This window comes from Vombatus ursinus, unplaced genomic scaffold (genome assembly GCF_900497805.2).
Source record: "Vombatus ursinus unplaced genomic scaffold, bare-nosed wombat genome assembly UNPS02014778.1, whole genome shotgun sequence".
NCBI classification, from domain to species: Eukaryota; Metazoa; Chordata; class Mammalia; order Diprotodontia; family Vombatidae; genus Vombatus; species Vombatus ursinus.
Genome location: NW_020954556.1, coordinates 63,396,327 through 63,410,425, shown reverse-complemented (window position 1 = coordinate 63,410,425; position 14,099 = coordinate 63,396,327). Strand labels below are relative to the sequence as shown.

The 14,099-nt window shown below is 39.0% G+C and overlaps 1 protein-coding gene across 1 annotated transcript in view; it reads left to right on the top strand.

Moving 5' to 3' along the window:
- LOC114045245 (zinc finger protein 420-like) overlaps window positions 1-14,099 on the top strand; it is a 63,983-nt gene that overhangs the window by 27,969 nt on the left and 21,915 nt on the right. Inside the window, exon 7 of the mRNA XM_027865098.1 lies at window positions 4,521-4,668. Coding sequence (XP_027720899.1) covers window positions 4,521-4,668 — 148 coding nt within the window. The remainder of the gene's footprint in view (window positions 1-4,520; window positions 4,669-14,099) is intronic.

Here is a 14,099-nt window from a genome sequence, read left to right as displayed (position 1 = left end):
CCCTCCAAGACATTCTTTGTGTGACAAGAGTTAGAGTAGAATACTCTTCTGTTATTCTATTTATCTTCATCATTCCCTTCTAAGGCAAACCCAGGGCTATGTTTGGATAGTTACTAATTTCTAGAATTAATTTCCAAAATTGAATCTAGTCATCTAAATAATTAATCAATTAGCTCCGAACCTCCACCTGGGGTTAGTAAATATTTATTTAATAAACTGGAGAAACTTCTTCTTTCATAATCAGTTGTTTATTTCTATGTCAAAATCCTAAATCTGCTTGGTTATTGTCCTTCATTCTCAAAGAGGACCAAAATGACATCACTATGTTGAGGTCAAAGTACAGTGTGTCCCACTGTGGCTAACTAGACCAATACAGACTCAGAAGGCTCTACCACAGGTTGGCCACAAATAGTCCACATGAATATTTGGATTATAGATGTCTCTAAATTTGTGAATCTCACGTTTTCTTTGAGCTACTGCAATTCTGTTGTGCTCATAGAGTACAGTGCTTTTTTTGATGCAGGCATACCATGCTGGGCAGTCCTGTGCCAGCGTTTCCTTTGCCTTACAGTCAATTCCAAAGTTCTCCTTTGAGAGACTTTGAGAGTGTCTTTGTATTGCTTCTTCTGACCTCCATGTTGAGCTTGCCTTGTATGAGTTCTCCATAAAATCATCTTTTACGCAAATGTACATTTGGCATTTGAGCAACGTGACCAGCACATCAGAGTTGCACTCTCTGCAGTAGAGTTTGAATGCCTGGCAGTTCAGCTTGAGAAAGGATCTCAGTTCTGGTACTTTATCTAACCAGGTAATCTTCAGAATCCTACAATTCAAATGGAAGCAGTTCAGTTTCTTGGCATGGCTCTGGTAGACTTTCCAGGTTTCACAGGCATACAATAATGAAGTCAGCACAATGGCTCTGTGGACCTTCAGTTTGGTAGGCAGGCTAATACCTCTCCTCTTCCACACTTACCTTTGAAGCCTCCCAAACACTGAGCTAGCTCTGGTAATGTGTGCATCAACCTCATCATCTGTGTGTATTTCCCTGGAAGATATACAGCCTAGGTAAGTGAACTTATCCACAACATTCAAAGTTTCTCCATTTGCTGTAACCAAAGTTTCCACTTATGGATGCTGTCATGTTGGCTGGTAGAGAACTTGTGTTTTCTTGTGTTAATTGTTAGGCCAAAATTAGCACAAGCAGCAGAGAATTGATCTATACTTTGTTGCATCTTAGCTTCAGAGGCTGCATTGAGTACGCAGTCATCTGTGAATAAAAAGTCATGCACCAACTCTTCCTCCATTTTAGTCTTGGCTTGTAGCCTTTTCAAGTTGAATAACTTACTGTCAGTGTGGTAGCTCACCTAGATGCTGTTTTCATCCTCATTGAAGGCATCTAATAACATTGTTGAAAACATCGTGTTAAAAAGCATGGGAGCAAGCACTACTTCACTCCATTGGTGACTAGGAAAGCAAAAACCCATCATCCATTATCCATTACCCGTGCAAGCATGCCATCATAAAACTAATGTACAATACTGATAAACTTCTCCAGGCAACCAAATTTTACCATGATTACCATACCACAGGCCCTCATGACTGACAGTATCAAAAGCCTTATGAGCAGTGTATCCCTTGCCTTGTAAACCCTGCTGGAATAGAATCAGTACCAGGCATTTTGCCACATGAGAGGACCCTCATGGCATTCAAAACTTCTTCAGTTAGAACTTCAGCTAGAGAGAAATTGACTTCAACTTGAGGTATAAAGTCAATGGCTTCAGCATTGATTGATGATGGACTATCGAGAATGATATGGAAGTGTTCAGCTAGTCTCTCCAGGATCATGTCCTAATCATTAATCAATGTGGTTTCATCAGCACTGAGTAGTTGAGATGCACCATAGGTCTTTGGCCCATGAAAAGCCTTCAGGGCATCTTAAAAGTACAGCACTTTACTTTTGATGGAGTCAGACACGACCTTCTTAGTGATGGTAAACTCTGTGCAGTTCTTATTTTTTTCATTTATTAGCTTTTGAATTTCTCCACCATTTTTGTCAAACCAGTCTTGATGTTTGCAAGTGTTCTGGCCCAAGTGAGTAATTGTCATGCTGTACACCAGATCTCTAAAAGCTACTTACTCCTTTTCTGCTCCACTGTTGCCAACTGTGTGTTGGTTCAGCTTTCCCTCCAAGTTAGCGAAGAACTGTTCACACTTGGAGAAGTGCTCTAATCTGTTGACATTAAGTCTTCTGGTAGTCATATTGCCATAGGGCCACTGCTTTTGTTGAATGTGAATATTTAGCTTGGAGAAGATAGGTCTGTGATTACTCTAGCACTCTACACCACACGTTGCCTTCGTCATTCTCACATTCTGTCTGTCTCTTCTTCTTACAAAGACATAGTCTATTAAATGCCAATATTTGCTTTAAGGGTATATCCATGAAGTTCAATTGTGTGTAGGGAAATGGAAGACAGTGTTGGTGATGAGGTCATGAGATGTACAAGTTTTTAGTAATAAGTGACCGTTGCTGTTGCTGTTTCTGACTCCATTCCTCCCTGCCATGTTTGATAGTCTATGTCTACCCTGGTATTAAAATCACCCAGAATTACGAGCTTGTCCTCTTTTGGCACATTGATAATGAGGGTTTCCAGGTCTTCATAAAATTTTTATTTGATTCTATCAGTTAGTCATGGTGGGAGAATACTCATCGATGATTTTCCTGAAAGTGGCAATTGCATTGTTATGAGCCTGTCATTCACTCCTTTTGGGAAGCATACAAGCTTGTTGACTAGATTAGTTTTGATTGCAAAACCTAAGCCAACTTCACAGCATTCCCCATCACTGTGGCCATTCCAGAAAAATGTGTATCCAGCTCTGACTTTGGTAGGCTGGCCTTCATTTGCCAGCTTTGTTTCACTCAGGGCTGCTATTTGGATGAGATACCTGCTGAGTTCTCTCACAACAAGAGCTGTTCGTCTTTCAGATCTACTGGATTTCATGTTGTCTACCAGTGTGTGTACATTCCATGAGTGGAATCACTTTTGCAAAAGTTTTTGTACTTTTTGTGTTTTGACCACAGGGTAGGATCCCTGCCTGCTGTTATAAGCAGGCCAGAGTTTGGGGAAGCAGACAATTTTAGGGCAACTTTCCCAGCCCCTTCCTCAAACCAGGAAGTAAGCAGTTTGATCCTTAAAAAAGATTGCTCAGACACCTAGGGGGCTGCTGAATCCCACTGTTGCTTCAGTCCATTGAGAAGATGACCCTATCGCCTGGGCCATCTGGGCGCAGAGTTGTGACTACAGCTCCCAGTGTATCCACACCTGCTGTTTCATCACTTGCCTATTGCCACAGGACTCTGAGGTAGGTAAAAATAGTAAAATAATATGAATGACATCTTTTGACTCCCACATAAATTGGATTTAAGTGAGATAAAGTTGGGTGAAGTCATTAGCCTCACTCTCTTCCAAAGCCATTGGAGTCCAGTGACAAGACAAAAGTCAAGACAACGGGTGATGGCTCAGCATGCAGTGGATGACCTTGGCATCTTTGATGTCTATCCAGTCTCTAAGCGCTTCACATTGCCTGCTTCAGTTGCCTTCATGACCACTGTAACAAATTGTTCCCATCTGCCTATTCTGCCAGGGGAAGTCTTCACATGCTTGGGGTAGACGCCTCCTTAGCTCACCAATGGGTTTGAGACTTCTCAATTATTCTCAACCTGTTTTAACCCATCTGCTGAAACAGTTTACTGGAGTGTGTCCTCTGTGCATGCTACATCTTCTTAGAGCTTCAAATGATAGTTAGATGAATCAGTTGGACACCAAGATGGAAAGCAGTCCTTACACCAGAACGTATTATTCTTCCCTGAACACCCTTACAACCCCTTATGAGTGTAATGAGTGTGAGAAAACTTTCAGGGATTATCTCTTACTAAACATTAAAGAATTCATAATAGAGAGAAATTCTGTAAATTTAATGAATGTGGAAAGGCCTTCAGCTATAAGAAAAACTTTATTTAAATATAGTACTTATGCTGGAGAGTAAGCCATGTGACCGTAATGACTGTGGTAAAGCCTTCAGTTGGATTTCATCCCTTAATTAACATCAGACAATTCATACTGGAGAAGAACTGCAGGTACATAATGAAGGTGGAAAAGTCTTCAGGTAAAGAAATTTAGCATCTTGTAATTAATACTGGGGGAAAAAATCTCACAAATGCAACAAATGAGGGAAAACCTTCAGCAAAGTACACACTTCACTCAACAACAGAAAATCCATCCTGGAGAGAAACCCTACAAATGTAATTAATGTAGGAGAGCCTTTATTCAGAGTAGAAACCTTACTGAATATCAAAGAATTCTTACTACAGAAAAAAATTCATACATAATGAATATGGGAAAGCTGTCAGTAGGATTTTGTCTCTTTCTCCATATCATAGAGTTCATACTGGAGTAAAACCTTATGAATATAATGAAGGTGGGATAGCCTTCAGTGACAGGTTATCCCTTACTAAATATCAGAATTTATACTGGAGAAAAACCATACAAATGTAATGAATATGGAAAGGTCTTTTATTTGAATACAGACCTCACTCAACATCAGAGAATCCATATTGGTGACAAACCCTATGAATGTAATGAAAGTGAGAAATCGTTAAGGTATAGTACAGTATCCTACTCAATATAAGAGAATTCACATTGGGAAAAAAAAAACAACCTCCTATAAATGTAATCACTGTGGGAAATCCTTTAACCAAGGAATACACCTTATTCAGTATCACAGTATTCATCCTGGAGAGAAACCATACATACGTAATGAATATGGGGAGGCTTCTGGTCAGATTTCATACCTTACTCAACATTAGAGAGTTCATACTGGAATGAAACCCTATGAATTTAATGAATGTAGTAAAGCCTTCAGTCATAGATCTCTCCTGAGTAAATATCAGAGAGTTCATAAGAGAGGAAAGTGAATAATGTGAGAAATACAGGAAAGTCTATAGCTCTACTTCAAGCTTTGTTAGACAAAATATATTTCACAATGGAGATATGAACCCTGGGAATGTGGTGGTGAAAGGAAAGTGTCTATCATACTCAACCATTAGTTGAAAATCTGAGTGTCAAAATAGATTGTGCTTTATTCTTAGTATGATTTCATTTGAGGTGCTTAAAGGAGAACTGTATCCAGCCTTCTACCCCCACCCCAATTATATTTCTCTCTTTATCACATAAGTTGATTACTACTAAGTAACCAAATAGAGTTGTTTAAGTATGAATTGTGACTGGGTAGTGACATAGTTCTTGAACCTCCAGTGAACTTCAATCTTAAAAAAAAAAGTGTATGTGTGTGTGATGTTTGGAAAGGTGCCATAATAAAAGCTTACAAGGGCATCATACTCTCATTCAATAATTGGAATGGAAACACTGAAAGAAGTTGCTAGTAGTTTTTACAAGGACATTAAATTTTAAAATGATCAAACCAAATAAAATTTTGGCTATAATTAATTTTAAGTCACAGTTTAATAAAAATGAGGAGAGAACAAATATACACACTGAAATAATATCAGAATGTGTATCAGAAAAGAATCCTGAGACATGTACAAATGAACTATAAACATACTCAAAGAATTAAGGGGCTAAATTAAATCTTGAGAAGAATAAAAAGATAAACTGAATGTAGATTAATACTGGGAAGAATTAAAGGAAGAATTGAGCAGAGCTAAGAAATCTTACAAGACCCTAAGGGGGATGATGAATAAATATGTAAATTGACATAGAAAACTTAACATTTTTATTGAGCATAGTCAAAAGCAAATTAATACAATGAAGCATAGAATTACACAGCAAGTTGAAAGCCAAAAGCAAAATCAGGAAATATCACCACTGGAAAGCAAGCTGAAAGTAGGATAAATTTACAAATTTAGAGTAACTTCAGGAGATGGAATTTTAGAATTATTGGTGTCCCAATGCATATTAAATAAGAAAATAATATGATCACTGTATTTCAGGATTTAAGAAAACTTTTGAGAAATTTCAAAACCCGGTTACATTCTGCAGTTAAACCCATTGGAACTCCAATGTAAAATTAATCACACTCTTAATTTTCATAATTCAATGCTATAATGATAAAGAGAATGAAAATTTAAGCTGTCACAAAGGAATTACATCCCCTCAAATATCAAGATTCCATCAGATTTTCCCACAAAACCCCCAGAAATGACCAAAGACATTGTAAATACATGTAAAATTAAAAAAAAATTATGGGCATCAATTCCAGAGTCAGTTTCCTAGCAAAATCAAACATGTTGAGAGTAAATGATGAATGTTTAACAACCCAATGAACTTCAAAGAATTCTTGGAAAAAGAGCTAGAAAGAGAGATAAATGCATAAAAGAATTGATTCTCAACAATGGGTTAATCATGATTGAAATCTTAACAAAAGAAATGGTACTTTGAGATAACAATCATAGTATTTTTTTGGGATAACTTATTTCATGATTTAATCATATTGAAAAGGGAAGGGGGAGAGAAATCATCAGAAAGGAGAAAGGAAATACAAGTAATTAAAAGGACATTTTAGATAAAGAGAATGGAAGAAAAAACAGAATAGAGAGGGAAGTAATGAGTGTTGATGAGCCTAAGATAAACCTAATTCAATTCATCAAACATTTTAAAAGTATCCACAGTGTGTAAAGCACTATGCTTAGCATTGGAGTTATAAAGGAAAAATAAAACAATGCCTGACATCAGACATTTGTTCTACTAGGGATAAGATAGGCATGAACAGATAAGTATAACACAAGGCAGGGAGTTAAGGGGGGGTACATGAGAGGTCAAAGGGGAACACCAGTAACAGTTTGCAAGATCTGGATTAGTTTTCCAGAGGAGATGGCACCTAAGCTGAGAAATAAAGGAATGCAAGATGAAGGTGTGGGTGTGTATTACAGGTATAGGGGATGGCTTGTGGGCTTGTAGGTGGGAGGTACCATCTTACTACATTAATTGTAGAGAATAATAGTCTAGTTTTGCTGGAAATGGAATCAATAGAAGTCAGATTGTGAAGGATATTAAATGCCAGGCTAAGAAATGTAAAAGACAATGTAGAAGTGGGGAAGACACAGTTATGAGACCCACTTCTGACACCAATTGACTGAGAACCCCTGATCAAGGTACTTTGCCTCTGAATGTCCTAAGTATGTTTAAGACTAAATTACAGAATTGCTGATCTGCATTTGTAGAGGGAATTTTGTCATCTGTAGTTTCCCACACCAATGAAATCACAGGTCCAGAGGAAAACAAGACAAAATGGAACTTGTATTTTATTCTAGAGGCAGTAGAAAGTTTTTAAAAAGTGGAGTGACTTAGACTTGTGTCTAACAAAGATTATTTTGGCAGCTGTGTGATAAATTGAAAAAGATTAACAATTATCAGTAAATCATCTGCCTATATAAAAGGACTTGGTGCAGATGATAATCTCAGGAGATAGTGAAACTATAACTTAGAGATACAAAAAATGAGTAGGAAGCAATTGTGTGACTAGATAGCTAGATGGTCAATTGTAGAACTTGGTTAGGAAGATCCAGGTTTGAATCTGATCTCAGACTATGTGATCCTGACCAACCACTTAGTGTCTCAGTTTCCTCATTTGTAAAATAGAGATAATAATATAACATAGTTTACAAGTTTGTGAGGACAAAATGAGATAATGTTAGTAGAGCACTTACCATGGGTGCCTGGCACATAGCTAGTAAGTGTCTGAATGCAGATTTGAACTCAAGTCTTCCTGACTAGACCCAGCATACTATCCACTATGCTACCTAACTGCTCCTCAAGCACATAGTGATAGCAGAAGTCTAAATTCTGAGAAAAAGTCTTTAAATACTTGAAGGCGAGGCACTGGATAGTGGGTTATCCAGTAACTTTACTCTTGGGAGTAACTAGCTCTTGGGAGTTAGAATTGTTTCATTTTTATTTGCATTTGTATTCCTAGCATCTAACACAGTGACTCTGACATTAAATGCTTAACTTCATGTTTGTTGTTGTGATCTGAGAAATTTAGAACCTTCAAGGACTAGAGTATAAGATGGGTCGTCTGGAATGAATTCACAGACTCAAACATTCTTTAAGTCAAGGTGGCAAAGATTTATTGTTGCGCTACACAGCGGGCAAGAATTCTCAAGGAACCTGCCATGGTAGGCAGAGCTCCTTAGGGAAGTTGCAACCTAACAGAAATGATGCTAAAGCTTATATAGGAAAAATAGTGGATTATGTGCCAAATATGCTAATTAAGTGATATAATACAACTACGTCATTCACTATTGGAAACTATGGGGAAGGGGGGGTTGCCTAAGGGGTGTGTTTTTGGTTTGTTATGTCTGTAACAAGATAGTTTCAGGAATTAATGTCTACAGCTTGACCTCTGGATTGTATATGTTAACTGTGGACATCAGTACTTGATAGTTCTGCTGGTACAAGTTTGTCCTGTTCATACAAGGGCAATTCTACAGACGTCAGCTTGTTCTTGTAACAAGGAGAGATAGTTTGCCTCACTGGGCCCCTCATGAGTTATTGCCAGAGATAGGGTCCTTGGGCTGGAGGGAAACTGTCAGGGATAATGCCTTGAGGCTAGGGAGAAATATGATCTTGGAAGTGTATCTGGGTACAAGCACCCAAGCACCCCATCATTTGTGAGTTATTGTTATTTCACTGTAGCTCAGATTCAAGAACCTTGGGGTGGCCATTCCAAGAATTCAGGGCCAAGGGGGAGGGAAACCTCAGTGGGGTAGGCAGGAGTCAGAGGGGTGCATTTGTCCTGAATTCAAAGAGCCCTGGAGCTCTGGAGGATTGTGACACTCAAAGGAACAAAAAATTCAGGAATATGAGGGGCATTTTGTGATTTCGGTCAGGGGTGGTGGTGGAGTGCAGTGGAGGAGCGCTGTCTCTTGGGAACAATCAAGAAGGCCTGGATGCCTCAGCAGGAGTGGCAGTAGCTCCCCAAAGTACCAAGGGTGGTTAAAGACTCAGGGGGTCCTGGGGGAAACGCAGTGTTTAGGAGGGCCTAGGGGGTAGTGGTGAGGAGCAGCTAGGTGCTAAGGAAGATTCTTCAAATATGGCAAGTCACTTAACTCCATTTGCCTCAGTTTCCTCATCTGTCAAATGAGCTGGAGAAAGAAATGGCAAACCACTTCAGTATTTTTGCCAAGAAAACGCCAAATGCACTCATGAGTGGAACACAACTGAACAGCAACAAATAATTCAGAATTCAGAACTAAGGAGGAGTAGTACTTCATCCCACCAAGTCAGAGATTCAAAACACCCCCATCTTCCAGGAGGTGAAGATTTTTCATTCCTTACCTTTAGGCTTCACCCACAAGAAGGGAGGCAATTGTACTACATTTCCCAGAGGCCTTTTCCGCTAAGACCCCCTACTGAGATCTCTGAAGTTTCCCAGAAGCCTTAAAAGATTAAAAAAAAAAAATGAGAATGGAACTTCTTCATTGTGAGCAATGGCCTTCGGGAAACGAAGTCTAGGTAACCCTGGCGTCTTCTGGGAAGCGTAGTTTGGCGGGAGTGAGACTGCAGGAGCAGCCCAGCCTTGCGTTCCTGTGTTCTGAGGCGGCTAAGTAGCGGTGAGGGGGGGGGGGGGGTAGAGGGATGGAGGAGTCAGGAACCTAAACTGCCTGAGAGCCCACACTCGTGTGCGTGCATGTGTGTGTGTGTGTGTAGTCCTGAATAATGTGCCCATTTGTGTCATGCCTTTTTCTGTCTCACTGAAGAGTCGTGAGTGTGTGTGTCAGAAGAGACCTATGGATCTGTGTGCTTGTGTGTCAAAGGAGAGGTCCGTTCCACGTCCTTGGAGAAGTCAGAGAATGTTTTATATGTCTGTTTCAGAGACATACTTTGTCCATTTGGAGGGCATCAGAGAAAGCCTTTGTTTTCCTAAGGATGTAGGATCCTAAGTTTAGAGCTAGAAGGGGCAGTAGGAAGCTGTCTATGTGTGTCAGAAAAGACTATGTGTGTGTGTGAAAGATGAGCAGTGTGTTGCTGTGTGAGAGAATGGGTGGCATGTTGCAGTAGAAAAATCGCAGGGTTTGGAGTCAGAGGGCCTGGGTTTGAATCCTAGCCCTGTAGGACCACTAAACTTCTCTTGTCCTCCATTTTCCTTATCAGGAAAATGACAGACTTAGATTAGATAAACTTTGAAGCTCCTTCCAACACTATCTGATTCTAAGTTGGGGGGGTACAGGGGAAGGAAGGGGATGGTATTGAGTAAACATTATCTTATTCTTTCCTCATTTCTAAATCTATAATTGAATATTTAAGAACAGTTTTAATTGTAGTGACACTGTCATTTAAAGAAATACCCTGCCCCTTTTTCCAGGCTTCCCTCCATCATGGAGTATTACAGCATGGTGGATGGAGTGGAGATAGTGCTGGATTTGGAGTTTATATTCTAGATCTGACATTTAATAGCCATGTTACAGTGGTCAAGTCGCTTAACCTCTCTATGCTTTAGTTTTCTCATCTGTAAAATGATGGGCCTGGGTTAGGTGATCTCCAATTCCTTCCTAAGTCTAAATCCTATACACTTTTGAAACTATTGTTCATATGTCTGGGTCACAATCATGTGTCTGTATATCAGAGTAGAGTCCTGAGTATATATGTCTGTCTAAGAATAAGCCAAGTGTATCAGAACGGAGCCTGTTGTCTGTGCATGTAAGAGAGTTCTTTGTAGAGTATGTATGTTTCATAGAAAAGCCCTTTGTTCTTATAACTGAATCAAAGAAAGACTACATTAAGGATTGAATAGTTAAGCGATATGTATGAATATCACTTTGTGCCTGGTATGTGTCACTGTGCTAGAGAAAAGCCCTGTATAAATATTTCTTTGCTTTTCACTGAGGAACCCTCTGATGCTATGTCTGTGTTTTGTCAGGAGATCTGAGTTTGTGTGTGCCAGAGAAGGGCCTTGTGTTTGTATATTATACAGAAACCCTGTGTGCCTACTCTTCTGAGTATTAGAGAATAGTCCAATATACATGTGGCTTTGGATGTTTGATAGCCCTTCTATAGATGTTGTGTCCAAGAAAAATGTCCTGTATTTTTTCTGTGACAGAGAAGAGCCCTATGTCTGTGTTTTAGAAAAGAACCCTACATATGTGTGTGTGTATACATATACATATATATATATCTGTATGTCCAGAAAAATTCCTTTATATGTGTATTTTTTTCAGAGAAGAGGTCTTTGTGTATATGTCTGTATATTAGGGAAGAGTCCTGTGTCCATGATTCACAGTATCTGATTATATCAGAGCCTACATGCATTTCCTTATTCACTGGAATTAGGGAACCTTGCCTTAATTCTTATATATCTTATATATCCCACTCTGTGTGTATGTGTATGTGTGTGTGTGTGCCTGCATATCTATCTATCTATATCTGCCACAGTGCTTGAAGTACAGTAGTATATACATGTTAAGTATTTCTTGACTGAATAAAACTTGTCATGTATCTATTTGTATGTTTGGGGGGTCTGGCCATTTCTATGGGGCACTGAGGTTAGACAGTGTTACTGTGTTTGCTATTTTACTGACTCAGTCCTATTTTTGTCTTGACTGGCATTGGGTTGAGTCTATAGTAGTTCATCCTGGGGGATAATAAGGAGAATTCTGAGCTCTTAGTACATTGCAGTGCATGGCATATAGTAAGTGCCTAATAAATGATCATTCATTCATTCATTCATTCCTTCTTGTAAAAGTGCCAGCAGAAGTGATCTTGTTTTCAATTCCTCTATCCTCAGTTCATCAGGAACTACCTCTCAGGGTACTTAAGGAACTGGCAGGTGTGATTGCTGAGCTGCTGCTAATGTTTTTTTGAAAAATATGGAGAACAGGGAGTATTGGAGATGAATAAATAATACTAACTTTCTAAAAGGAGAAGGTAGTGAGCTTTGCTCCAATTCTTGGCAAAATTCTAAAACACTTTGTGGAGGTATAGTTTGTGAGTATTTAGAAAGGGAATTTGTGGTTGCCAGGATCCAGCATAAGTTCATTGAGAACAAGTTGTACCAGACTAACCTCCCTTCTTTTTTTGACTGAATTCTTAGACAACTCTGTCAAATTCTGCCAGTGTAGTATATTTAAATGTCACCAGGACATTTAACAAAGTCTCATGTCTCATTGAATGATGAAATTCATTTCACAGATGTGAAGCCCACAAGTGATAGTACAGTTAGGTGGATTCAGAACTGGTTGGACAGTCAGACATAAGGATTGTGTGGTGCAGTAGAAGAAAGGCTGGATTTGGAGGATTTGGGTCCAGATCCAAGCTCTGCTCCTGATTACCTTTGTGACCTTGGTAAATCACAGCCTCTCTGGGCTTTAGTTGCCTCAACTGTAAAATAAAACATTGGACTAGATGTCCCTGAAAGTCCCTTCAGTTTCTAAATCTATGATTCTACTAGTATACAGTAAATATATGTATGTATCTATGCATATGTATTTATATATATATGCATATATATCTATATATATATATATAAACTTGGAAAGAGTTTCAAATGGAATGCTCTAGGCTTCTTTTTTTTTGTGAGACAGTCGGGGTTAAATGACTTGCCTAGGGTCACACATCTAGTGAGTATCATGTATCTGAGGCTGGATTTGAACTCAGGTCCTCCTGACTCCAGGGCCAGGGCTTCTAGGCTTCTTTTTGTCCCTATTTTTTTAAAAACACTTTTATTTATTTGGGTGAAACTTTGATGAAGGCATAAATGGAGTGTTTATCAAATTTTTTTGTGACATAAAGGTAGTGGGAATAGTTAAGGCTGGGATTATCTTTGTATCCCTTCACTTAGCTCTGTGCCTGGCACATGATAAATGCTTAATAAATATTTGACTGACTGACTAAGATGTCATGATAGAATTGAGAACGAAAATTAGTTCAACAACCTGTAAATATGGGCCAAATCTACTAAGATGAACTTTAATGGAAATAATTAAGTGTCAAATCCCAGTTGTCATTGTTCAGTTGTTTCAGTCATGTCCAACTCTTCATATCCCCATTTGGGATTTTCTTGGCAAAGATACTGGAGTGGTTTGTCATTTCCTTTTCCAGTTCATTTGATGGATGAGGAAACTGAGGCAAACAGGGTTAAGTGACTTGCTTAGGTCACCCAGCTAGTAGGTGTCTGAGGCTGGATTTGAACTGAGGTCTTCTTGACTCCAGGCCCAGTCCCCTGTGCTACTTAGCTTCCTCGTCAAGTCTAGACTTGGATTAAAAAAAACAACTGTACATGAGCAGGATGGAAGAGACATACCTGGATACTGGTTCATGTGAAGAAGACGTTGGTTTTATACTGGTCTCTAAGCTTCATCAGTGTGAGTCAGCAGTGTGATGTGGTTGAAAAAAAAAAGCCAACATAATTTTTTTTTATTAATAGAAGAATGGTATTCAGAACAAGGGGATAACAATCCTATTATATTCACTCCTTGACCAAACACTTCTGGAGTTCTGCATTTAGTGTTGGGCTCCAACTTAAGAAGCTGCAGTGTTCACCCAGAGGAATATGATCAGAATGATAAGGGATCTTACCATTAATCAGTCATTCAGTTGGTAAATACTTTTCCCTACCAGCAAGGAGCTTACCTTCTACTCGGGGAATAACAAGTATACAAAAATTATAAAGTGAACGGATACAAATATATACAAAGTTGCCAAATACAAGGTAGCAATTTGGAGGATCAGGAAAGGCTTCCTATTGGGCTAGTGCTTTAGTTGCATCTTAAAGGAAGAAAGGGAGGTAAGAAGGGAGTGCAATATAGGCATGGAGGATAGCCAATAGAAAGGTACAAAGATGGGAAATGGAATGTTGTGTCTGAGGAACACAGAGAACGTCAATTTGACTGAAGTGTGAGAGGAAGGTGGTAATGTCCATTGAGGCTGGAAAGGTAAGTCAGACAATACAAATTTATTAAGTGCCTCCTATGTACCAGGCACTGTGCTAAGTGCTAGGGTACAAAAAGAGGCAAAAGACAGTCCTTGCCCTTTAGGAGCTCACAATTTAATGGGAGAGACTTTGATACGTAAATACATACAAACAAG